This window comes from Pomacea canaliculata, linkage group LG8 (genome assembly GCF_003073045.1).
Source record: "Pomacea canaliculata isolate SZHN2017 linkage group LG8, ASM307304v1, whole genome shotgun sequence".
NCBI classification, from domain to species: domain Eukaryota; kingdom Metazoa; phylum Mollusca; class Gastropoda; order Architaenioglossa; family Ampullariidae; genus Pomacea; species Pomacea canaliculata.
In genome coordinates, this window is record NC_037597.1 from 27899639 (window position 1) to 27926641 (window position 27003).

At 48.5% G+C, this 27003-nt stretch overlaps 1 protein-coding gene across 8 annotated transcripts in view; it reads left to right on the forward strand.

The window, feature by feature from the left end:
- The first annotated feature begins 1026 nt into the window (after window positions 1-1026).
- The window catches only part of LOC112570928 (calpain-B-like), a 50258-nt gene continuing 24281 nt past the window's right edge, over window positions 1027-27003 (forward strand). For 2 of the 8 annotated variants that reach the window (XM_025249653.1, XM_025249651.1), the window contains exons 1-5: window positions 1027-1819; window positions 24650-24719; window positions 24961-25213; window positions 25426-25597; window positions 25960-26040. In XM_025249653.1, coding sequence (XP_025105438.1) covers window positions 1352-1819; window positions 24650-24719; window positions 24961-25213; window positions 25426-25597; window positions 25960-26040 — 1044 coding nt within the window. In that variant the 5' untranslated portion in view covers window positions 1027-1351. Of the gene's footprint in view, window positions 1820-8583; window positions 9437-20462; window positions 20805-24649; window positions 24720-24960; window positions 25214-25425; window positions 25598-25959; window positions 26041-27003 lie in introns of those variants that run through there. The other 6 variants (XM_025249654.1, XM_025249656.1, XM_025249652.1 and 3 more) reach the window with 4 other exon arrangements.

Here is a 27003-nt window from a genome sequence, read left to right on the forward strand (position 1 = left end):
ATAACCAAAGAATTTTAGTAGCGCCCACCTAGAAAGGAAAAGGAAGGGGCTTGTCATGAAAATCACATAATCCTGCGGATTACCAAGGAAGTGAATTGAGATCATATGCATGACCACTTAAGTTTGGTTTTTTTTAGAGTGATGTCAACCCACACATAACATGAAAACCGAATGCCTATATCTCCTTGGTCCATAAACCATGGACGTGTAGAGATGGATTGCTGTCAACACAGAGCCTCTTGCGAAGTGATCCGCTGTTAGTCTCGGCGAGCCGTAACAAAGAATGTGAATGAACCGGAAGCTTTGTACAAACCTGCCTCGCTGTAGTAGTTAATCTAAAATGTGAATAAACCGGAAGTTGTGTCGTCTCTTGCCTCGTTTTAGCAGTTAATTGGAGAAAATCGTCTGCCAGCAGTCCAGGGATATTTTGTGCATAAACTGCTGTCTGGTTCCCACTGAAAAATACATGTAGACCAATACTTTGCTGACACCGTTTTCCCCCCAAGGGCGCCGTGAAGCGATTCCCTCCGTCTAAATGCTGCCCCGCCATGGCTGCTGCCATTGATTTATTTCATGAATACGAATGGGTAATTATTCAGGAACTTGCGATTACTCGCCGCTTTATGAGTGTCCGGAAAGAATTCAGTGGCATTAAAAGGGACTTCATTTGCGTAACAAGAGCTCCTGAACCCTCCTGGATTCACCCTTTAAAAAAAAAAAAATGTTCATCTACAACTGATCACAGATGAACCACTTCGATCTTGTCCGGTTGCAGTCTCCACTGCGCATGCCCACATCATAGGTTCGATGATGCAAACAAAATCGACTCCCCAGTTCAAATTAGTGATGACAGTCGCACAATCGTTTCAAGTCGTGTTGTGCGCATGATGCACATGAATCAGACAATTAAATGTATCTCGCGCTGTGCCGCTGCTGACGGGTACTAATGCGGCCTGCGTGACCTATGACCCTGGAGGTGGGCGTGTCCAGAATAGCATGTGGAGGAGCGTGGGGCGGCCAATGGGTGGAGCCAGCTGTGATTCATACGCGATGCTTGTTTACTCCTGTGCAGCCCGTCGTCTCGCCCCAGTGACAAAAGAATATAGGACAGCGCGAGATTGAACTGGCCTCAGCAAGTGCTGCTGACAAGTAGCAGTGCCACGGGCGAGTGTCACGGGCTCGCTGATCAATCGCGTGGCAGCAACACGCTGCTGTGAGTGGCAAGGCGGACCAAGCTGCAGAAGCAGCGGGTGTTGCACCAAGCTCCATCGCGAGCCAAGAAAGCAGACGGCTTTTCCTCCAGCTGCCGGCAGCAGACCGAAGTGAGTGACGCACCTCCGCGGTCGCAGACATGTTTTCCAATTTTAGCGGCACCCGCACGGTCAAGACTTTCTTTTCCGATGGTACCGGGCCACCCCGGGTGGAGACCAAAACCTACTCCATTGGAGGCCCCGGGGGGTCGAACGTCGGCTTTTCGTCCGGCGGCGACATCAACATCGGCTTCGGGGATTCATTCGGAGGGCGTGGTGCTCGCTTTGGTGTAGGTGGCGGCGATGGAGGGGACTCGGGTCTGGGCTTTCGTTTCAAAGGCTTCACCAGCGGTGGGGATTCGAGCCCCAGACCCAAGATCGAAGGACGGCCACAGCGCACGGAGCGAAAAAACCCATTTGCGGGTCTGAAGGACCAGATATATGGGGACATCAAAAGCAAGTGTCTGCAGGAAGGTATCCTGTTTGAGGACCCAGAGTTCCCGGCGGAGGACACCACCATCTTCTTCAGCCGAGCACCCCCACGCCGCTTTGACTGGCGACGCCCCACTGTGAGTACCTGTTTCCCATCATTGCCTGTCCTCCCTCCATCTCACTTCTTCTCTTTTCCCCTCCCCTACCCCTCAACACCTGTCTATCATCTGCTGGTCGGGGGAGCAAACGTTCGGTGCTTGTCACTGTTACAGTGAGAATGGGGTGCCCTGTGTTCAGATCTCGTCTGGGACCACTGTTCTTTCTGTACATGTGACAACTGTTTACAAGGCTAGCTGCACTGCTGTGATATAGCTTTAGTTTCTGCTTTGGTGTAAAACATCAATTCCTCTTTCTGTGTGTGTGTGTGTAAAATAAGTGTAGTGGCATGTTTTGTAACACAATGTCCCCGCCCCAAGCAAAGTAACCCACCCGTACATAGACGTCCTCATGATCTGTTTACACCAGTAAGTTGTTGATCTCAGTGACCTACATAACCTCACCAACACGTCCGTTGCTCGCTTGCTACTGGCCCATGAAAGGACTTCTTACATCAACGGTTTCCATTTCGCTTGACTGGGTCTCAATAGGACCGTGATCACCGTGCCGTGTCCATGGCTACTGCCCAGGTCTACAGTGTAGCTTATGTCATTTTAACATATTGAGTACTGCCGCTACACTGTCTTCCTCCCAAACCTTCTCTCAGATCGAGCGCTCAGTGGTGCAGCTTGTGCAAAGTGCTTGTGACCAGCCAGTGGGTGGTTCGGATCTCACCTCCGACGCACATTTATCAGGATGTGGGGCTGTTTACAGCGGTGACCTAGCAATGATTTATATGTTGTCAGAGGCTGATGTATGTCACTGCCGTTAATATATGTCACTGCTGTAAGATCAAGCAACTGATCCTTGCACTGACATGCGCATTTCGCAAACACTGGCGAGGGCTCTCACCCAGCCAAACACCCATTCACCCCTGTCATCGAGGAAGAAAGGTTATAGACGCGTGTTCCACCCCGCTCGACCACTTTGGCCGGAAACACCTTGGTACCCACACCCGAAAATCGCGATAAAGGGGTTGTTCCTCTTGTCGGCGAGCTGATATCCTTCCTTGTACCCTGTTCAACTTTATCTTCCTCCTTGAGTGTGCGACAGACAATCATCTCTTTCTCACTCGCGTGCGCACGTGTGATGTGTGTGGTTATGTATGCATGTGTGTGTGTGTGAGTTTGAGAGTGTAGCACCCTCATGGGCTCATGGGATAATCGCGGTGATTATCATCGTCAGTGTGTCAGTAATCCTGTTCGTCAAGTGGAAAGATATGATAAAGTGGACGAGATATCTTCAATTTCGCCTCTTTTCACAATTCCAGTGTCAGCCCTGTTCAGTCACGTGATGTCATCTCACCTGTCCTGTTTACCTGCGGCTCATTATGAGCTGTGGCTCACTCAGAAAGCAGACGACAAGCTAACATTAGTCACACATTTCTGTTTTGTTTCTCACCACCATCTCTCTGTGTCACAAGCTCTAATTCTTTCTGATATGTGAGCGCGAGGCGTTGGAGGTTTTCCCGAGACAATATTGCGGGGCTGGCCATGACACAGACCACCACAAACCATGACAACATATTTCCGACGAAGCGGATGTTTGTCCCTCTCCACTCAAGCAAGTGCTCCGTGTGTGTGTGTACGTGTCAGCTCGTACAGTCGTGTACACCGCCCTCTACCAGTCATGCGAGGAGAATGTAATCCCGTGTGCAGCTGTGCGGGACATTAATTGCCATCGTTGCCTGTGTCCTGAGCAGGAGCTCGGCTCACAGTAGTGGGGGGAGGGGGGGGTGAGGGGTGGAGCGCCAAAGGGGTGAGGCGGGAGGTGGTGTCGAAGTACAAACTTGCCAACAGTCTGAAATCCTTGACTACATTTGCACACACACACAGACGCAAATGCACGCACTTTTTCTCCAACAAGAGAATTTTCTGGAATCGTGCTCCAGCACGGCGGCGCCAGGTAGGTGAGTCACGTGGTGTGTGAGCGGCTGTGCTGAACCCACCATAGAATGCTCTCTGTTCACCACCACCCCCTGCTCGCTCTCTCCCTGCACAGAAATGTTTCAGGATATCAGATCGCAGGTGAGAAAAGACAGGAGTCGAGTCCTGTGTGGGCGCAGTAACCATGACGACCGTGTAATGCGCGGCCATTAATGTGCTTGTCGATATTTCCTTGTGTATCCGATAAGTTTGTTCTCTGTCAGACACGCTCCTCTAACCCTTGGCAGCACGAGCTTTCGCAATATTTCGCAATACATCCTGCAGGAGCAGCTGAAACTGAGTTAGTCGCCACGCACACAGGTTTACACGAGCGGGAGGTACTGGGAGGGAACGCCGTGACCTCCGCCTTTTGCTCCGCTTTTCCGTCTTTCACGTCGTTGAGTTCTGCTGCCCTCAGCACAACGGGGGGATCAATGGCTGTACGGCCACGGGTGCAGGCGCCCGTCCTAGGAATCGACCTCTCGTCTGTGCCGTCCCACCCACCCTGCAGCCTCGCCGCTTGGTCCGGGGTGTCTTGGTCACGTGACACGGGGAAGGAGGAATCGTGGGAGAGAAGCACGTCGATAACGGCAAACATCGTCTTCGTGGACACCGCAGCTGTAGGATGACAGCATGGATGTGTAAAAATCCGTGACGACCTCAACTACAGACCGTGACATGCGTGTCGCTGTAGTCTGCACGTGAGGTCACCACAACAACATGATACACTAGTAGCACGCACGTAGGTCACACCCTCCCCCCATCCTTCACAGTTTGATTGTGGCGGACGATGTCCTGATGTGGGACGAAGTAAAGGTGATCAATGGCCAGGGGACAGGCGACCAGAGGAGTGAGAAAGTGGGTGTGACGGCTTCAGACGACAGCAAGTCTATACATAGTGTACATAATATATATAGTATATATATATAGTATATATAGTATACATAGTCTATATGTCATCTCACACGAGCGCAAAGAGGTTATTAACTGCTCTCAAAATGAAAGCGAGATAGAGGATCCCGTTGACGAAGCAGGTTGAGGGGAGAGGGAAAAATGATATCAATGTGTTGTGTCCGGTCGTTGTCGGGTATACTGACATCACACTCTTCTGTTGTTTTGTTTTTTTGTTGTTGTTGTTTTTTTTATTATTATTGAGGTGTCATCGAGCGGACATGTGTGTCATCCTGACATGTTGACAAACTCACATTGTTTATCTCAACCCCTTCCTTTCAACGCACGGCAGGTGAAGGTGACAGGAAAGCTAGTGACACCTACATTAGAGTTACCTGTCAGATATTTACCACACGAGCGCCTGTGTGTATGTGTGTGTGTATGTGTGTACAGGTGAGAGATGGAGGATATAAGGCTACAACATGTATCATCGCGAATTGTTGCTGTCGGCAGGACTACTCACCACTCGCTACAGTAAATAAACGAGTGAATGAGACAGAGAGACCTTGGTAAATATCCTACAGACTCCTCATCGGCTTCCATCTTCACTTATCGTCTGCTTGTGGCATCCTGCAGCCGACAGGAGGAACTGCAGCGCGCGAGGCAAGGTCACGTGTGCTGGCACCCTAGGGAGGTGCGCCGTGGCAGCAACTATAGGGTAAGGTGACCAGACGTCCCGCATTAGGCGGGACAGTCCCGCTTTTGACCTCGTGTCCCGCCTGAATATCGGGCGGGACGCCCAATGTCCCGCTTTCTGGCTTTCTGGCAAGTCCATCAAATGTCCCGGTTGTCTTTAAAAATCACTTTTTTCGGCGTTCTTTGACGGTGACGACACCATCATCGGCACGTGTCCCGCTTTCGCCCCCGAAACGTCTGGTCACCTTACTATAGGGCTATAAGTATAAGCATAAGTATCTCACCACGAAGGAAACTGCTGGAGCGAGAAGCTTCAGGTGGATGTTCGCCTCTTGCCTCTGCCTCACTTTGTAAAGGTCAGGAGGTGAAAGCTAATGGTTAGTCGGGCAAGTGATCGATATTTCCACGACCCTTGACCCGCTGTGTCCCCCTGGTGGCCCATCAAGTGCACTAAGCATACGATTTACATGAATCAAGAGGAATGAATCCAAAGCACTTGATTATGACCCATGTTCTTTCAGGGACAACAACACTTTGCTATAAGACAGAGAGTCAGGTACTCAGAGCACATGTAGAAACTATTGCTCGGCAGGAGCATCTTGCCTTGAGGTGGAACTCAGAGAACACGTTCTGCTGTGTTAGTCTGGAATCAAAGGAGAGAACAATAAACTACCAATCTTTATTCTTAGCTTCCTTGACACATGTTGACACGGGTTGCAGGTCCCAGTAGAATGCGGTGTGCATGTCCCCAGCCTACAACATACGACTGGGGCCTCTAGCATGGAGACCTGCTCGACTTAAAGTGGTTTTCTTAAGATCTCTCTCTCTGTCTCTTTCTCTCCCCCCTTCTCGCTGCCACAAGTCAGAAGTCAATGTTATGTGTCTCCTTGAACTCTGTGGCAGGAGGGTGAGTCCGTGCATACATCTGTACATGCTCACGTGTGTGGTGGAGAATGTGCGTGCGGTCACAGGTGGAACGGGTATGAGTGGGTAGTTTGTAGTGACTGCGACAGAAAGTCTGTGTGTGTGTGAGAGAGAGGTATATTTTCCAAGAAAGTGGTGGCCTTTATTAAGACATATTTCTCGAGCAATATCACTTGGCAAATAAATTAATTCTTCTTCTCTCTCTCCCTTATGATTCGGGTTCTCCGCTTACATCGCTCTCCTATGTACCTCGCCCCTCCTACCCGTCCCTGCTCTGGCAACACTTCGTTGTGTCGTCCGTCGTTTGTTGACACGATCTCAAAGCAGGTGGTCGACTGCTTGTGGGGGCAGGGAGTGACAGAGCGATAACAAACAAAAGCCAAGAGATAACATATTGATACCCGTGCTGTACGAGGTCAGGCCTGGGTTCACCTGACACCAACTCTCCACAAGAAGGTCGGTCTGTGAACACAACATATTTTTACTCCTTGCACAAACTTTTGAGGGCACGTGACAGGAAAAAGACAACACATCGACATCCGAACTCCACGGAAGCGACCGCAACCACAATCTGTCATCTGTGTACTGGTGGTGGGGACAGGCACACAGGCTTGACAACAATGGCGTGTGAACGTTCACTTCACTGAGGCTGACTGGTGAGAGCGAGAGGTGTGTGGTGGCCGCCATGGGAACTGGGATGTAGAATGCCCCTCTATCAACTTTTAGTTTATTTATTTGTGCATTTTATGCTGTTGAGCTCATCCAGCATTCAGTGCAATCAGGTTTTCACTGTTACATTTCTTCCTGCACGACTGCTCGTCACGTCTGCATTTTAGTTCGGGGGGAAGATATAGAATTTCACGATTTTTGTAGAAACAAGTGACATTGGTTTATTGCCGTGTGCAGTCTCGTAATGTTTGCAGAAAAATAGTACCACTAATTTTTTTGGTACAAAACGTGACGAGACCTGCGTAGTCTCCTCCCACAAATGACAGTGAAGTCCTCCCGTCAGTCCTGTCGCGCGGTCCGGCGGTGCCACTGTTAGCGCCTGTCACCAACACAGCGAGGGTCGACTGTCCGAGGTTCAAATCTCGTCTCGAGCACGCTGTTCTTTCTGTGCATGTGGCATCTGTTTACAGGGCTGACTGCCTGGCCGTGATGTAGCCTTAGTTACTGGCTCGGCGTGAAACCCCCGGCAGTCCTTTCAAACTGAACACGTGACTGAACGTGATTTTGAAGCTTTCCTGTACATAGACCGTGAGGTCACGTGAGTAGTTTTAGTCCACAACTTCTCAGGCAGATGACTGCCTCGCTTTGCTTCTTGCTCCAAAATTTTCTTGACCGCACAGTGGGGCTGTAGCCTTGAGGTCGACAGAAAACACCTGCTGCACAGTGTACCCCACCCTCACACCTTGCCGACCTCCACCCTCACACCTTGCCGACCCACGTCCTGATACGGCTCATTGTTGATTCAGCTTCAGTACACGGGTATGTAGGGTGGAGAGTCGTGACTTAATTGGGTGCCAGCCACACGATTACAGCGCAATGGTAGACGGTGCTAACAGTCGACACTCATACCCGAGGTAAAGACGTGACGTGCACGTCCACAATGAGTAGAGGCGTGACGTGAGGACGAATACAGTGGGTAACGCACAGTCATCTACACGCACACAAGATGTGCACATCGTGACATGCGCATCGTGACGTGCACGTTACTTACATACTTACATTCATACAAATGGAAGGTGGGAGGAGGAGAGGGGGCGTGCACGTGATGGAGAGTCGGGGTGGGGGAGATTTCTTAACACAGAATGAAATGTTACATCATCACCTTTTGTGGGTCAAGGTTGTTCTGACTGACCTGTAGGTGTCTTTAATTGTGTCAAACCACGTGACAACAGTCTGGAAGAGAACACTACCTACGTACATCATGGACGTGTAGAGGTGGACTGCTGTCTGTCTGCCGAGACCAACGCTTGCAATGTTCTCGGCTGTTAGTCTCGGCGAGCCGTAACAAAGACGGTGACTAAACCGGAAGCTTTGTCGTCTCATGCCTCGTTTTAGTAGTTAATCTGAAATGTGAATAAACCGGAAGCTTTGTGCACAATTGCCTCGTTTTAGTAGTTAACTGGGGAAAAAAAAATGGTCAGCCAGCAGTCCAGTAATGCAAGTTCGTCCGAACTCTATGTCATGTCAGAGCTGCTGATGGCGGAAAGAGATTATTATAATGAGATCAGGATGTATTATTATCCATGATCAGGCAGAATGAGAGGCTCAGGACAGTGACAGTGTCTTGTCTGTGTGCTGTCGTCTGCACGTTGTGACATGTCGTCTGCTGGCTGTATATCATCAAGTATTCAAGAGCTTTTCGCGGCTGACTCGTGATCAGCGCCTCGCCCTCGTCTGCCGGGCTCCCCCCGTGGGATGACGGCACGAGCCCGCGACCCCCACGTCAGCGCCATGTCCTGGAGAGTGTCGGTGGTGGAGACACTGTCACAACAGCCGCTGACACCAAGTTGACACAGCGGCCAGTGGCTGTGTTTGTTCTCGCCCAGTGCCGGCTGTCCCTCTACCTGTCCCTTTGTAGTCGTCTGCCGAAACTGCTGCTCAAACGTTTGTAACCCGCACTGAGGTACCGGCCACGGTTGGAAAGTTGTTTATGTCGTGGTGCAGTTGAGCAGACGACGCGAGGGCGAGAACGAGGCTGTGGTGTCAGGTACCTGCGCGTGTCACTGACACCAGACACGCCTCGTGCAGGTACCGTCGTCACTTTCCCACCCACCTACCCACGCATCAGCGAGTTTGTCGGTCGTGATCACCGACAACTTATTCCACAACCCAGCGAGACTGCGACAACAGTCGGTGCGACAAGGCTGCAAGGGTCAACTGAGGTCACAGGGGTTGAACATGAATTTCCTGCACCGACTGGGCGACAAGTGCGGCGTGGACCTGCGGCCCGTCCTACCTGGCCGCTCAACCAACACCCGGAGGAGAGCCAAGAGAAATCCCTTCGAGGGCCTAGGGTACCAGCGCTACGACCAGCTCCAAGCCAAGTGTCTGCAGGAGGGTCTGCTCTTTGAAGACCCGGAGTTCGAAGCTGTGCCGGAGTCCATCTACTTCAGCAACCGGAGCTCGCGCCCCATGGTGTGGCTGCGACCTGGAGTGAGTAGTCCGTTATCTTCTCGCACATCGAGCTTATCTTCATGCTTATCATTCATCGCCGGTTTGTTTGTTGGGTTTGTGTGTGAGCATCATATCATGAGAGGAAGTGGCTGTGTGGTTGATGTGGTCGGTGTGTTGTGGTGAGTGCAGCAAGGATGAGGATGTTGTATCACTAGAGGTACTGAGACAACACCTGTACATGTCACTGAGGTGTGTTACCTGTACCACAGAGGTGAAACTATTTGAGTGGGTTCGCTTCTTTGCTTTGTCACCTGTCAGTCGCCAGCAAATAGAGCGTAAAGTCCGTCTGCACCTTCCTGTACCTGTCACCGCGAGGCGTGTCAACTAGTTGACTGTGTCAGTACACGTGCACTGTTTACAGTGTCAGTACACATGCACTCTGTCTACAGCGTCAGTACACATGCACTGTTTACAGTGTGAGTACACGTGCACTGTGTTTACTGAGTTGTGTTTTGCGGCGGTTTCAAGGCATGGCAGGAAGTGGTCTGTTGTCGTTGTCGTTATCAGCTTGAAGGCATGCGGACAACAGGACAAAGCGGATTTAAACCCTGGTGGCAGCCAAACAAGATCTCAACACCGTGCCTCCATGTTGTTTGTGCGCACGTGCTGCAGACGTTGAAACAACCTGTTACGTGTCGCGACGTCCACCCGTCCCGCTGAACTGTGGGTACTTCGAGATATCAAGGGTGGGATGGTCGCAGGCTGCCACATTCCTCACACGATTTGACGAGTTCATATCTTTCCTGAATCATTCACCGTGGTGGGAGGAGCTGGGGTTGCTGTGCGGGGCAGTCGTACACCAACAGCAGATAGGTTGGTGAGCGTGAGAGTCTGATAAGAAATGCGCTGGGTATTCCTGTGCTGGGTATTTCTCTGGGGGCGGGTGTGAAGTGTATCACACAATACGATAGGACACGGCGAGCACTCGTCTCCACCGACACCCTGGCTGTGGCGCAAGGACGAGATGCTAAGTGTGTCAAGGGACGGGTGTGTCACAATGAATGTGATTCTGGGTCACGAGGACACACAGACACACACACTATCCTCCCTCCTTACCCCGTGCTGTTGACCTTATCGTTCGTCTTGACACACCCGAGGTAACGGCTTCGCCTGACATTTTCTGGAGCAAGCATCAGCTAGGAGTCTTATCATCAGTTTTAATCTCTCACTTCATTTGAGTCAAAGCTGTATCCGCGAAGTGTCATGTAGTCAAACAGAAATGTCTCTTTCCTAACTTGACATGTTGACAGCTTCTGTGTTGCACGAGTGAAGGGGGAGATACACTTTGGGGAGCCACTCGATGGCCGCCCTCCCTAGGATACCTCCCGACACTATGTCATGTTAAGGCGTTGTCCAAACTCTTCACAGGAGACGACCACATTTCTACTGTATAGTTTTGTTGTTTTCGTTTTAGAATAGAGAAAATAAACACAACTATTCACGCTTAAGGGCAGCGTGCACAGCGTACACGGACCGTGACCGACCCGTAGACCATAAAAACATGTCGGCCAAGGATTGGACTAGCGGTCTAGATTTGCATAAATTTCATCTGCAACCCGTCTGTCCGCCACACACACACACGTGCACATATTCACACATGCAAACACACTACCACCCCCTCCACACACGCGCGCGCGCGCACTTACAAACAGTCACATTCAACTTTCTTTAAGATTCCTTCAGCTTTTCCTCCTGCCCGGTCTGCGGCTATCATCTCTTCCCCAGCAACCGCTACAGACAGGATGCTTTTCACATTCCTCGTGAAACCTTCCTTACCTGGAGCACACCTGTACCCGCATTCCCTGAAGAGGGAATACTCTGGTTTCCTTGGTAACCAAGCACTTAGTGAAGGTACAAAGGGAAGCGCATCCACGGGCACGGAGGGAAGAGCGTTTTCTCGAAAGTCGGTCAACGATGACGAGCTTGTCAGTCAGTGCCGACCATCTTCTCCTCCTGCGGGTTGATTGCCTGTGTGCCGACTTGCTTTTTTTTTTTCTTCTTCGTCTTTTCTGGATGGCAGATCCGGGAGGAGTGAGAGGATGTGTGGAGGGAGGATGAGGGAGGTGGGCGAGAACCAGGACGCTGACGGAAAGAAAATAGACTGACGGAGGGTTTGTAGGGTTTGGAGATGACGGCTGTTGGCCACCCGTGTGTGCGCGCGCGTGCGAGGGTAAACGATTCTTGAAAGAAAAAGATTGGCTAGAAACTGCGACGACTCCTTGCGTGATCAATCATTTAATCAAGTCCTACTGTTCATCGTGGCTTTGTCGGTCTAACCATCCAGATGTTGTACTTTTCTTACATCTTATTCTGTATCGTGGCGTGTAGCACACCCAGCTTTGCTCCGTTACTCTCACCTCCGCTCTCCCTCCGCTGTACACCTGACTAGGGAAAAAACACCCTACAACCTACAGAGGCACCTTAGCAGTACGCGGGGCCTGCGGGGCCCTGGGTGGGTGTCATGTGGAGCCCACACACCTTACCACAAGAACCTCCAGTGGGGGGGGGGGGCTCTCTGGCGCGGGGCTGTAGGGGTCGCCCCAGTTTCCAGCCACAAAGACCGCCTCTACTAACCTAGAAAACCTGTCGTCTGTAGCTGCAGCTTTTTATTCCTGTGCTCTGCCGTTATTCACAATCGCCATTGTCGCTGTGCAGCGGTCCGCCTGACTGCGTACAAGTAGTAATGGCTGCGACCTCGGGGTCACGAGAACTGGACTGACTTTCCGCGAGACTTCGCGCGACCCTCCGCGACCCTCTTCCCACAGGATTCTGGGTGCAAATGAAAGGCATTTTTGCAATAAATAGTTTCCTGTAAAATGTGCTGACAAATTTCCCCTAGCATAGTCTGTTAAATGAAAAGTATTTTTGTTTTCTTTGTTGTGTGCCAGAGTGTCGCTGCCCACCCCAGCGCACTTTTCTTGGCGAAATCGCATTTTTGTTCACTTTGTCTACAGTAGATTGCACATCTACATTAATATGAAGTACTGCATCCTTTAGGGGTAGCTTGGGCTGCACGCTAACATCTACCCGAGACAAAAGGAGAGCTTTTCATGAGGTATTACAGGTGTTGAGTGACACATAGTAGCGCGTATCGTGCAATACAGTTGACAAGCTCACAATGGCTGACAGGTGTCTGTTTACAAGCTCTAGCTGCTTAATGAAGGGAGTAATCAATTAACAGTAAGCACTAGAGCAGCATAACATTGTAGTTTTGTGCGTCTGTCAGTGTGTCGCTCACAGTATAGAGTGCATCATAATGAAGTGAGCCAGGCACTGAGCTTGTATCACCTGTCAGCTGCAACAAGTCAGGTGATGTAGACTTTGCTGTGCTGCAGACGTACAGCAGCATCCAAGACAGTACCCGGGCTGTTTGTCACTGCATGCTGGGAAATACCCGCCCACACCTTTCCCACCTTCGCACCCTCAGCCCCGATCTTCAAAGCAAATAAAGCCGCCACTCACTCAGGCCAGTGTGTGTGTGTGCTGCTTCCCTCATCCCCGCCTCCCACCTCCCTGATCTTCTGCCTCACTTCACACTCAGCTTCTACAAGACACACTTCTCTTCCTTCTCCGCCATACCGACTGTTGATCATCCTTGACTGTTGACTTGTATGTGGGTTTGACAGCTTTTGCACCGGGTGCACCAGAACCAGCAGGTATACACATGTGAGGTAGACTCTAGTGGATGTATACACATGTGAGGTAGACTCTATGTATACAAGTATGAGGTAGACCCTAGTGGATGTATACACATATGAGGTAGACTTTAAGGTCCAAGAAGATGATGTTGAATGAAGAATTGGGGGAGAGGTTTATATATAGTGCCAGCTTATATAAATTCGAATTCTTTTCGCAAGTATGCAAATGTTCTTGCGTTTTCTTGTTAACGATGGTGACAATGATTCTTTGCCTTTAGTTATTGAAATTAGTAATTGGACAACCGTTCCACCTACATCCGTTAGAATCTGTCCACTCACTATTCTCAGATTTTATTCACATTCTTACTCACTCAGTTCTCAAGGTACCTAGGTGGTGTATGACTCATCTACTGGAGAATTTGTGTGTCAGCAGTAAGTCTACCTATGTTGTTCCAGGTCAGCTCCTGGTCCTTTAGTTGTTTTCTCTCTGCTGATCTTCGCCATGTTTTATTCGGCCGACCAGGTGTCCTCTTGCCATCAGCTGTCCAATTTAAACTGTTTTGGGTGGTGCATCTGCTTTCACTCTACACACATGCCTTGGCCATTTTCTTTCGCTTTTTTATTTTTGGTGGGTGCGGGATTTTGGTTGGTCGCCATTTTGTGCAGCTTGCTCTAATGAGGATTTATTTCTTCATGATTTTGCTTGGCTATAATATCTTGCAGAGTTTCCTCAGATACTTGGTTTGGATTCTGTACGTTCACCCGTCAGATTTTCACATCAGACTTTCACCAGCTGCATTGTTCTATACTGAGTTCTAGTATATAGTGTACTGTAGTGTAATGTACATAGTGTATTGTAGTGTACATAGTGTACTGTAGTGTATATAGTATATTGTAGTGTATATAGTGTACTGTAGTGTGTATAGTGTATTCTGTCGTGAGTCCTGTCGCACCTGGTTTACTACTTTACATTTAACCTTCATTCTGCGCGGACTAGTCTCACCAGTCCCCTGTGATGACCACAACCCGTTTGAACGGACTGCAAGTGCCAGTAGTCTGCCGCCAACATTCATCAGTGATGCAGGTCACGTGACCAGAGAAAATGCATTGCCAGAAGCTAATGTCAGGGATAGGGCCCGTCGTGACACCAGGCATCTCGAGAGAAAACTTTGACCTTACAGTCTGCCCTGCTGTAGTGTGACCTTTGCCCGCAGCAGGCAGCCAGGAGACAGGGAGCCACACAGTGGCCACAACTACCACCTTCTCTTCCCCTGTGCCAGCATCTGTCTGCCGCCTGTTGCATTCGAGAGACGGCGAGAGACAGCTTGGAGGGAGTCGCTAGAGAACCTTGTCACGTGACCCGATCATCCCGTCACGTGGCGAGCATGACCAGGTAAAACCCCGCAGACGTCCATTGGTACCTTAAGGCTACAAGTGATGGTGACTGACACTGGTCACTGGCATCATTCATCTTCCTATTACTTATTCAGCATGGGGACGCGTGGAAAAACTCCCCCCAGGCCTAGACCACCTCATGAATAAAGGTCAACAGGTCAACTCCACAGAGATGCAGATCAACTGCAAATGACCTATAGAGCTTTTTTTAAAATAAAAAAATTACCTCATTCATGGTTATTTTATTTGATGAAGAAGTATTTTCATCTACTGACGACTTCGCGCTATGGGGTAGGGGGGGGGGGCACAAGATAAGACTTATAAAGTTTCTTGTACACCCCATTCCCACCCCACCCCTGCTGTTTAACGTGATGCAGATTGACAGATACACTAAAGCTTAGGGTGAACAACAACTTACTATTAATATGTAAATAAAGCTTACACCCGCCGAAGGTATCCCGGCAGTCAACACCTGTCCAGAAGACTTACAGATAAGCGCGATGTCAGTCCTAGCAACATGGACAACACGTGGCAGCCGACAGTCTTTGCCAGTTACTTTGATACTCTGCCTAACGATGCATGAATGTATTTTTAAATGCATTAGTAAGGTACCGTTCAGCTGTCCGTGCAGCTGTCTGTCCAGCTGTGACTGTGGCAATAGCATCTCGTTCCAACATCAAGCTCCATTATCTTGTTCCAACATCAGCTCCACGCGCGGCTGACAGATGCTGCAACTCGTCTGCTGTGCACATCATTTGGGGCAGGCCATCCTAAAACTCGCTCTAGTGCTTATATCCGGGTTCTGTCTTCTTATCGGTAGAGCACGGTGCAGTGATGCACATCGATGTAGAATGTTATTTCGGATATCTCAGTGCAGTAAGTGTAGCCAGTACCGGACAACTGCCGGTGTTTGTAAACAGGTGCCCAGGTGATAGATGTGATGCCCTGCCCTGCTGCTCTACTGTAGTGACCAGCACGTGACGACTACTCATCTCCTGTTCACTGCTTTGTCTGTGCTCACCCAACTGTAACCAGTCGGTGTGTGGACCTCACGAGCTGCAGCAGCAGTGTGTATGGACAACTGCGCTTGCAGTGAACTACAACTGAACACCAAGGACCGCCGAGAGGTTGTCGGGAAGGAAATGGTGGCAGCAGGGAAGACGGAACTTCCGTGTGACAGATGACTGACAGGTAGCAGTTGAAACAAGGCGGGGAGTAAGGAGGTGACGCCTGCCCTCCGGACCTGTCAGCCAACATGACGGACTAGTGACAGGTGACTGCGCCATCAAGCGGTGCGTGACAAATGCAAGAAGCTGAGCGGACTTCACACGGAGGTCTCGGTGGGACTCAGACACCCACTCAGTGACCCACAGACTCGCTTTTGCCACGTCACACGGGTTTTCAATGTGCGTGGGTGACGTCACACGGGTTTTCAATGTGCGTGGGTGCATGCGTTCGTCAGTGCTGTGTGTGTGTGTGAATATTTGCCGCAGACGTAGAGAATACCCAGCTATTTATAGCCTTGATCCACCCGCACTACCACCCTGTTTGTGACAAGCTGAGTAGTAAAGGCGGCGACTGTTTTTAGAGTTTACTACCAAACCTCTCTCGTTTCATTAAGACTCGTTATGAAAACTTGCAGGCAAAGGTCGAGGGTTCCATCGTGACTTCTGACATTTGAATCACTGACAACCAACACAGGAAAAACCGGCTATAGGGCTAGGAGAGGGCGACAGCAAGCTACAGTGCTCTGCCAGGACGTCCAGCACGTAAACAAGACGTAATCAGCGACAGGCACATCACGTAGGACGTCAGCATGGCCTGGTGTCCTGCAGCCCTGGTGTCACGCAATGTCACGCTGCTGTTTGCACACGGCCTTAGTGTCGTCTTGGGTCCTGTAAACCTCAGGTAATGGAGAGCCGCTAAACACCTCCCTCCACGACACGATTGTTCCCTCCCCAACCCTGAGTGGAAATAATAATTATGCCCACAGACTGACGTCACTGGGTAACTGTAGGCACGTTTCACTTTTTCAAATCTGCTTGAGGCAACTTTTTTAAAAAGAAATAAAAACAACTGAACTTCGTTTAATGTTTGGGCCTGTGTGATGGTTGGGAGGGTACTGGAGGGAAAGATCGGCTGACGGGGTTCGCTGTTGTGCTTTTGTACATGTTGAATCATTTCACCCTTTTGGTACTAGTGCCAGTCACGTGCACTGATCGCACACGAGGGGCAGACCGCGGCGCAAGGAATCCGTGCACGTGACGCACAGCTCTCCACTTCTCCTGGATGATGATTGATGATTAAATGCAGACAAACCAAACAGGAAATGGAGATTTCGGTGCTGCTTTCAGAGGTGGACGTTTAGCACGAAGTAGTCTGTGGCGGATGTAGATGGGGGGTGTGAAGTGGCGGGGCACTGAGTTCACCCGCACTTGTAACGTGCGGTGATGTACTCTACTGTAGAGCAGTTCGTGAAGGTGAGCAAGGCGTCAGCCTGCATGAGACGAAGTGTGACAGGTGTGACAGGTGTGTTAGTCGCTGGCTACCCCTGAATGTGGCGGAAGCTCGCTGTTGCTTTTACAGTCTTGGCAGTGTTCCTTTTACTCCAGCCTGCTTCCTTACAAAATGACTAGAATTATTTTAATGTACATCGCTCATCGAAAGGTGTGCACACCGTCGAACCAAAGGCCATGGCTGTAGCAACATCTGGTGAATCTGTCTGCTGAGCTGCTGCTGGCCTCGCGCGACAGGTGTTCATCGAGCAGACGTCGCCACTGGGGATCACGTGACGTCACCGAGTGCCAGGTAGACACACGTCATGAGGACGCCACGTGCAAGCCATCGACTCCGCGGGGACGACAACTACAGGCGTGACCATCTCCACCACGGACATTGCCTACAAGCCGACAAACTCTTGTCGTAGTCTCTGGACCGACTGGTCGTGACTTGTCACGATCTCTGTCCTCTCATAATACTTCATCAGTTCTTGCTGTGGAGGATCTGGCACTGACGTGAACTTGTCACTGCCATTGTTTGACAGTTCAGGAGTCAAAATGGCGCAGGGAAGGTCGTCTCAGTTGTGGGAGTGAGTTCTACTCACGACGGTCACGGGCCAGGTCGGCCGTTTTTGTCAGCGATGTGAAAGACCACTAGCCAAACTGTTCAATATATATAATACACGTATTGTATCCATACAGACATTATTGAACAGCACCAACCGTTTCCGTTGCATATTGGGTATGGATGAGTTCTGAGTGCCTGACATATTTTATTGATATAGTTTGTGATATGGAAAGTAACCAAACACAAAATGCAGGAGAAGATGGCGCCGACATGAGTGTCACATTCTCAGACTCGGTAGATTGTCAATATGAAATATTGAGTTGGACTTGCTGATATGCCAGAGGATAGTCTCCCACGTGAAGGCCACAACATGCATCGACACGTGCAGGCTCTGGGAAATGGAATGTGAACACATCTCGTGAAAGAAGGTTTGTGTGTCAATGGCTGAGGACTGGTATGGTTGCAGGAGGGTGTGCATTGTCCCTGTCCCGTGCGGCCCGATGGTCAGCAGACGACCCCCAAACTTGATATCTCCAGGCAGTGGCTGGAACCAGCCCCGTCTCCACGGATGGAGGGGCCAGTAGCCGAGGCTGGGCCCCTTTGAGGCTTTGGACCCGGCCCCTGCCCAGGCTGGCAGCAAGGGACGACGCCATCACGATGGGAAAAGGTTGAACCACAAAGTGGTGGTGTGGAGATGTCGGTTCTCACCACACCTGAAGGTCTCCGTAGAGAAATTCGCTTGCCACGCCTGACGAGTATCGTCTGCTCCACTGTTTGGTCTTGGGTTTTCCTTCCCCCTGGTGCTGCTTGCTCACAGCTGGGGGCTTGGTTCGTGGGGCATCAGGGCGTGTCCACCAATAGAAAGTTGCCAACACATGCCCCGCATCTGGGGTTCAAACCTCCTCCGAGTCCTGGTAGTTTGGCCTGAGGACAATGACATGTCCAGTTTCCACCTGTCGCCGTGAAGAGACACGCAGGCTGCTTTCTTCGTGCGTGACAAGTACCTGAACACTAGATGCTTCACTCAGCCATTGGACAGACTATCAACTGAAATGTTTTACAACAACTTATAGCTACTTTAGACTGGGAACATCCGATATAACAAGTGAACATACAAGTGGTGTGGCCCCACTAGGCGCAGCAGGTCCTCTGTGCACATGGAAATAGAGAAGGAAGCAGTCAAGGTGGGCAGGTGGCATCAACAGAGAGCAAGTGCCGGTGCTGCAAGATGCACACCCTTCAGGTGCAGGGGATCAAATCTCACGAGAGATAACTGGCGAAACCGGGTTTTTTGTCGATGAACATCAGTTAATATCTGATGATTAACTATGGACTAGAAACTTGAGATAATGCATTGCGCCCAGTCGGCTCTCCAGTCATACCAAAGCATTCCTTCCGTTGTTGCTGTGATCCGCCCTTGTGTAGGTGTTACCTGCACATTACACGGTCCTGCGGCACCTGCCATTCCCTACAAACACAGCTCACCTTCACTGCCTCCGTGTGACAGGGACGCGTGAAATGAAATGTCTCAAAAGTGTAAGGGAGCTGTCAGAAGGTGTGTGCTGTGAAGCACCTGTCTAAATTATGTAGTGTAAGGGAGCTGTCTGAAGGTATGTAGTGTAAAGGCCTGTCATAAGGCGCATATTTCACCTTCAGATCAAGACTCCAGTATGATGTTTAAAGGAATCTACCGTGGAGAGGGGGCCTCCATCTTTCTTGCAACAATAGTTGTGAATTGTGCGGCCCTCGTGCATAGGTAACGCAGGTAGCACTAGCAGGTGCGACTGAAATGAGCTCAGCCTGCTGCACAAGAAAGGTTGCTGGCTTATGACATTCTTACCCTCCTGGCACTCACCAGTTTGCAAAAGAAATTATAAGTCAATGAACGTGCGGCCTGCTTGTAAACACCAGTTGAAAACCTGGGTAGGGTGTGGGAGGGTGTGAGAGCAGGGGTGGGTGAGAGAGAAAAAGGACTTGTTGCCTGCACTCGGAGAGGAGCAAGGGGGCTTAATCTGCTCTCCAAGACAGGAGCAAGGGGGCTTAATCTGCTCTCCAAGACAGGAGCAAGGGGGCTTAATCTACTTGTCGTGCAACATCCTTTGATCTCTACCTGAGCTACGGTAACGCAGAAATACGCGGGAAACAACTTGCACACAGATGATGAACAGTCGGAGAGTCAACACAAACTATTTCTTTCTTGCTTTTTTTGTCTTAAGATTTTGTCTTAACACGTCTCCCACGTTCACACACACACACACACACAGTCAAACATTGACACCCAGCACAACACACTAACACGCGTACACACCTCCAGGGAAATCATTTCAAATCTTCGTCCATGGGTGTTTACGAGTTTCATTATCATTAGTTTCATGATAATGATATTTTGCAGATTGAGGAGCGGGGGGAAAGGCTGAACTAAAATCTGTTTTGAAGGGGAGGAAGGGTGGAGGAAAGTTGGGATGCCGCGTGGGGATAGAGGCAGAATGGAGCAGGAAGGGGTTAGGGTCTGATGCGAGCGATTATCTATAGGAAACCAATTCCCAAGTCGTGTGTGTGTTTGTGGGGGGTGGCGGGAGGGATGGAGAGAGGTTGATGAGGCTAGTTTCGGGAATCATGCGGAACCAACCAAAGCAGAACCAAGCGCTGACTGCACATTGTGGGTACCCGTAATTCATTCTCCATCTAAGGCTCGGGTAAACATTCATAGTAGCGACTGTAGTGGTTCATCGTCTTGTAGCTCTGTGACTCCAGTCTCGCTGCCTACAAATTGCCTTGCGGTGCTGATGGGAATCTCAGAGGGTCTACCATCGAGGAGAGACTGTGCTCAGAAGTAGGTGAAGACAGAATTCAGTCCGATCCACAACCTTTGCCAAGAGCCACGCACCTGAGACTGTGCAGCCCACCTTTCGTCTCCCCATCAGCTGGCCCTGCATCTGACTAACAACAGGTGCCAAATGCACCTTTGACCGTGAACATCATCTTTTAAAGACAGGTGTCTCGGCAGATTGACATAGAGCTAGAGGAAATAAAAGTCGTCCAGTCATCAGGCACCGGTCACCATGAACAGGGGCGTGAACTCCAGCAGACGACGCCGAGGCTTCCAGCCAGGTGCACCATACAAGGAGGTCAGGCAGGTGTGTCAGCAGACCGGAAGTCTCTTTGAAGATCCCGACTTCTCAGCCGAGGATTCCAACATCTTCTTCAGCCGCGCGCCTCCCAAATCTTTCACCTGGAAGCGCCCTCCTGTGAGTGTTTTGATCAGGAAACCGAGGCTTGCCCTCTTTGCTCTGGGAGCTCAGTAATAATTCAACAAGTTAAAGTATCTGAGAAAAATAAGTAAACATTCGATTTTGTAGATGTGTGCAATCTGGGCTCAAAACTCTTTTTAAAATTCATTTCAATAAGAAAGAAGATGTTTTGGCATTTGTCTGTATTGATGTCGGTGTCTGTCGGTGTTTACACCATGAAACACTAACCTGTCTCCCACTACCGACCTTTGTAGTTTAGCTGGATGCTTGCAATGAAGAAACCATCAAACTTGTGGCCCATGGTTTGCGCGTTTTTCTGAGAGTTAGTTGTGGATTACATCTTTATCACAACCACCGCCTCCTCTATTTTTTCATTCATTTATTTTTTTGATATTCCCACCAGCAGAGGTAAGCGTGTGATGAAGTTTGCAGGAGGAACACCTACCTGGCGTTTATTGCTGTGATATAATGTGACACACCAAGTAAGGCAAAGCTCAACGACTCTTCGTCGCTGTATATTGTGATGTTCGCACTTCTCATCTCCACCCCACCCACACACCTACCCTGCCTCAGGAACGATTAAAAAAAAAAATAACCTAACGCATGACTGAGCGCTCGATGCGAAACACGTGTCGTCAGCAGTCAGTGGAGCACACTCGCACACCAAGTGTGTGGTGCACCTTGTGTGGTGTAGGGAGGGGGTTGCTCGCAAGCCTGCAAGCTGCTGACATCGTTGTCAAAATGCCAGTAGCTGATGCTTGTGTAATAACTAATATTGTTTCCCCTGTCGTCTAGCATCACGACACTTGCAGGCTTCGCTGGGTGGCCTATCGTGTAACCCCGATATAAATCCGATCAGCTTTAGTCGCTGGTGGAGGTGGGCTTCACCGTTAACTACAACATATCCCACCAACACCCAGATCAAGGCAGGAATCACAAATAAAGGTAGGCGTCGCACATTCATAGGGAGGGAAAAGTGCACTGCACCCTCGGCTGGTCTTATTAACATCATTTATAAACAACTTTCGTTTTTCAAGAAGGACGAGAGGCGCACACTTGGCTGGCCCTGGCTGTCAACAGCTTCAAACCACAGACCTACATTAAGTGCAGACGACAACAGCTTCAAACTACAGACCTACATTAAGTGCAGACGACAACAGCTCGCGCTTGCCAAGGAGGGGAGGGGGTGTTCGAGTTTACGAGAATCGGGTTCGATTTTTTGTGCACCGATGATTTGTCGCAGCCTGAATTGTAACTGTCTTGCCACCTCAAGCTGTTCTCAGAAGAGACCTGTCATGCCTTTCTCTGCGTACAATAAACAGCTCGCGTTCCCCAGTCAGTGGGTGAGACAGAGACAAGGGGAGGGAGTGCAAGTGGGGGGTGGGGTGGATAAGGGAGTGAGCTCGATGGTTGAAATGAAAATAGGGACTTGAGTGGCCTTATCCGTCCAGTCATCCGGTTGTCCGCGCGAGCCTGCCGAGGTCTGTTCATTACTGTGGCTGTTCATTATGAACCACACCAAGTAATTACTCACTTAGCCGCCCTTTGGAGTGTATGGCAGGCTGTCGTCTGCTCGCAGGATCAGGACCGCACTGCATGCATCGCTGCTTCCACTGCTAATTATCTGATGTGGGCGTCGAGAAAAAGTCATGTGAGGGAATTATCGTGTCACTCCTTTGCGTGTCTTCTGGCCATTCAGTGCCAAAAATTTCAATCCAGATGTACCGACTTCTCTCGCTCATCCTAGCTGCAGATGGTTAGGTTTATATATATATATCGCCTATATCTACCGATAAAAAACCGCAAACCATTCAAGTTGGTCTTCTAAGAATTTTGTGCATTCATGAAGATGCCGCCCTAAAAAGGTGCTCGCTTGCCTCCATGTAAAGCGCTTTGAGTGCGGCTGATGCTATGATGATGTTCTGTATTTATTATTGACTCGACCCTCGCTTACACGAACGTCCTTCCGCTCCCAACATCGTCTGAAGGGAAGGGAGGATGGGTATTTATGCTGAACCAGCTACTGTGACTATAATTATATGGGCAAAGCAGTCAACCCTGTAAATACACGCCTCATGCAGAGAAAGAAGACCAAAGTCGAGACAAGAGCTGAACCCAGGACCACCAATCCTCCTCACTGTGTTGGCGACAGATGTTAACTGTTGCGCCACCGGCCACTCGCATCATCTGCAAACCCCGGATATTTTCCCAAACTTTCTGAACTCCGTGCAAGGCCAAATATTTCAGCACCTGTCTGATGAGGCGGCGGTTTGCAGAGGTGCGACACATGCGCGGTTGTTGACAAGAGCCGATCGGGCTCACCTTACACACCGAACATCCAGCTCGCACCAAGATGCTAATGGCGGTGGCTCTGCATTACATTGTTACATTGTTTCGCTATTGTTCCTGGCCATTTTTTTTTATTATTTACTCGTAGAATTTTTTTTACGTGTGTGTGTGGGCGCGCGCGTGAAGGTGTGGAACTAATGAGAGGACTGTTAGAAGAACATTGCCATTCCCGTGGTAGGTGTGAGAAACAAGAGAGACTGTAGATGGGATGGTGGGTAGTGCTAGAGTCATGTGTCCTCGATACAATTCACCTTGAGCGCCAGAATCATCGAGATCAGGTGTAAGCACGGACGTGCAATACAATTAAGTTCGTGTGCTAAGGTTTGAATGCGAAATTCACTTTACGTGCAGACGCAGTACTCTGTGTGTGTGTGTGCATGAAAACGGGGATATGCACGGCATGAAGAGACTGAATAAACGGTGATGCGGACATAGAACATTTACGGCTGACTGCACATTCACACCTGGCAATAAAACAGGGTTACACTGTGAGAGGTGAGACTGTTGACAGGTGCGGGAGGGAGCGGGGACATGTTGGCTCCAAAGCCTTAACCGCTATAAAAATTACCATCAATCGAGAAAATTGCTGGACTGATGAATGTTCTCTGTGCAAGCTGACTGGGTGCAGTTCCTGACAGATTTTCGTAACACTGTTTGACCCCCGCACTCAACCTTTCGCAAAACTTTGCGGCAGCTCTAGTTGTTGGACAGTCGGGAGTTATCTCCCTTGTCTGTTATCTCCCTTGTGTGTTATCTCCCTTTGCTCTCTCGTTAGCTTCTTGGTGAGGTCTTGTTTATTATTATTTCCTTAATTTGGTGTGTTTGTGTGGGGGGGACGGGGGAGGTCCTCTTCATTTATCCAGTATCTCAAAACGTGCATGTTGATGTACACGTTTTTACCGATCTCGGAGTGAAATGCCATGAGGAGTACATCTCGATATTACAACAATGTAAAATAAGCTCTGACAGTTTGTAGTGCTTGGCCTGTTTCAGTAGTAACATTTCTATGCATAATTTTCATTTCTTTTACAAAGCAGGGTAGTGCACTTTCATTAAGTCTTTAAGTCTTTATGTCATTGGGTTTAGAGTTTTCGTGTGCTGTACCCTGTTACTGGTAACATAGGTATCCAGTTTTGAGATCATACTTTGGCAGGGAAAGAAGTCAACAAGTTTACAAAAACTAGAATATTTACATCAGGTGTCAAAGTTGAAACCTATGACTCATGTTTGCTTATGATGATAAACACATGACTGATTTGATCACTTTCAAAGTATTTACTACATTATGGAGTTGGAACATGTCCAAAATAATAATTTTTAAAAAATCTGGCTAAGACCTAGCTATTCAGATCTACTGTCAGCTACTTTTCCCATTTCTTACAGTTTTAAAACTGGATTTCACTCATCCTCAGATAAAACATCACAGCAGAGGATTTGAAGCAAATTGTTAAATTAAGCATTTTAGTCATCCAATATGTTTTTGCTTGTTTCAGGAGATATGCAACAATCCTGAATTCATTGCAGAAGGAGCCAGTCGCTTTGATGTCCGTCAGGGTGAACTGGGTAAGTTTCCTTGCTTAATAATAATAAAAAACCCTACTATTTATTTATCAATGTAGTCTTAGCAGTTTTGGTTTTGTGGTGAAAGGAGAAAACTGCCTAGCAAGTGTGTAGTAGCAGCCTTGGTTATTTGTCTTTTTTCTGCTGGAAGTAGTTAAAAGTATAGTAGCAGATTTACCTTTAGTTCATTTACTGCCTCCACCTGAAATGCAGCTTTTTCATCAAACTGTTATTTCTCTTGCAGGAGACTGCTGGCTTCTGGCTGCAGTGGCATCCCTTACATGCAGCAAGGAGCTGCTTAGTAAGGTGGTGCCCCCTGATCAAAACTTCACCAATGACTACTGTGGCCTGTTCCGCTTCAACTTCTGGCACCAGGGAGAGTGGCAGGAAGTGGTTGTGGATGATCGCCTGCCTACATACAATGGACAACTTGTTTTCATGCATTCCACACAGAAAAATGAGTTTTGGAGTGCACTTTTGGAAAAGGCTTATGCAAAGTATTATTTTTAAATCCTGCAGTTGTTCTCCATTCAGTCATTATTGTTAATGTCATCATTGTCACCAGCAGCAACATTGGCATCATGATCCATTTAATTAAGTACTTTTTATATGCTTTTGTTAAAATGATGCTGTCATACTGATTCATCTTTATATAATTTAAAGGTGTAACTGATCTTTCACAAGATTGGTTTGTTCTTTGTGCCTGCAGACTGAATGGGTCATATGAAGCGCTGAAGGGAGGTAGCACATCAGAGGCCATGGAAGACTTCACAGGTGGTGTGACAGAAATGTTTGAACTTCGAGCAAAGACACCTCCCAACCTTTTGAAAATCATGCTGAAGGCTTTTGAGCGTGGCTCACTCATGGGGTGTTCTATTGATGTAAGATTAAAATATGTGTGTGTGTGTGTGTTGCATACCTGTGATGTGAAAGTGCTTATAAGATTCCATTTCCAGCAAGGACTTTAAGGCCACCTCTTTTGGTCTCTGCCAGCTCCAAACATAAATGATTAATAGTTGCATATCATTAATGTATCTATGTTTTTGTAACCATAAATCTTGCATAATTGTTCTAACCATATCTTAAATAAAAAATGAACGTAGTTTGTGATATCTAATAGAATTTTCAAACAGGAGCTGATAAAAATTGGTAAAAACTCTTTTTTTCAATCATGTTTTAAAATCCAGATCAACATTTACATATACAAATAGAGAAGATTTATTGGATTACTTTTTGTGTCTAGGCTGATGCTGGTCGAATTGAGGCGGAGTTACCTAATGGGCTCATTATGGGACATGCCTATAGCGTAACCTCTGTAAACATGGTGAGTTGCTTTCATAGTTTAAAGATCCTGTTGTTAGTGTGCATGTAGCTACATGTATATGCATGTGTTACTATACACATGGTTGGTGGTTGTAGATACGTAGATAGGAGAATGTGGGTGTGGAAGTGGAGCAGGAGATGTTATACAGTGGTTAGGAATGATAGCAAGGGGCATAATGAGCGTGTTCAGCTTGCATATTTTGGAGTATCAGTCAGTCATCCCTTGACTGGCACCTGTCGTTGGGAGGAGCACGTGGATAAATGCATCCCTTCCTGGCTTATGGAAAAAATGGCGGTAGGGGTTGCCACATGGTCTTTTAAACTAGCCAATAACAGCATCAAAATATGAAGCATTTGGCCTTAGCCAGCCTATCTCAGAGTGGTTGGAACATGCTTCGGTCTTCGACATTACAGAAAAGATTAAATATTTACAAAAGATGGATAAAGTATTAGAGGAACTTCTTCATTTTATGACATCTATGTTGACCGCTTCCTACTTTTGGAGTGAATATGAACTGTTTTATAGATGAGTTTTGAAGAAGCTCTGTTTCTCTCTTTTTATGTAACTTTTCTCTTTATCTGTAAACAGCTTCACTTTGTTCTCCCACATATTTATTTTTGAATGCATTCTGTGCCTGTTATCTCTAGTTTACTCATGAATAAGGAGCTATGTTTTTGGCCAGAAAACTTGAAAGGAAATGTAGCATTGCTCTATGATAATATAAGTACACAAACAAATAGACATATGTTGCTGCAATAATACATATATGAATATACATGCAAATGAATACACATCTTCTTCTTGTTCTTAATCACCCCCAGTGGAGCATAAGGCCGCAACTACACCATGCCAAAATGAATACACATGCTTATGTGCGTATATGCGTGCATAGTTTGGTGAAGGCCATACGGACTGTTTTTGAGAAACCTGCTACAAAATTTTTTAAATATAATTAAATTACTG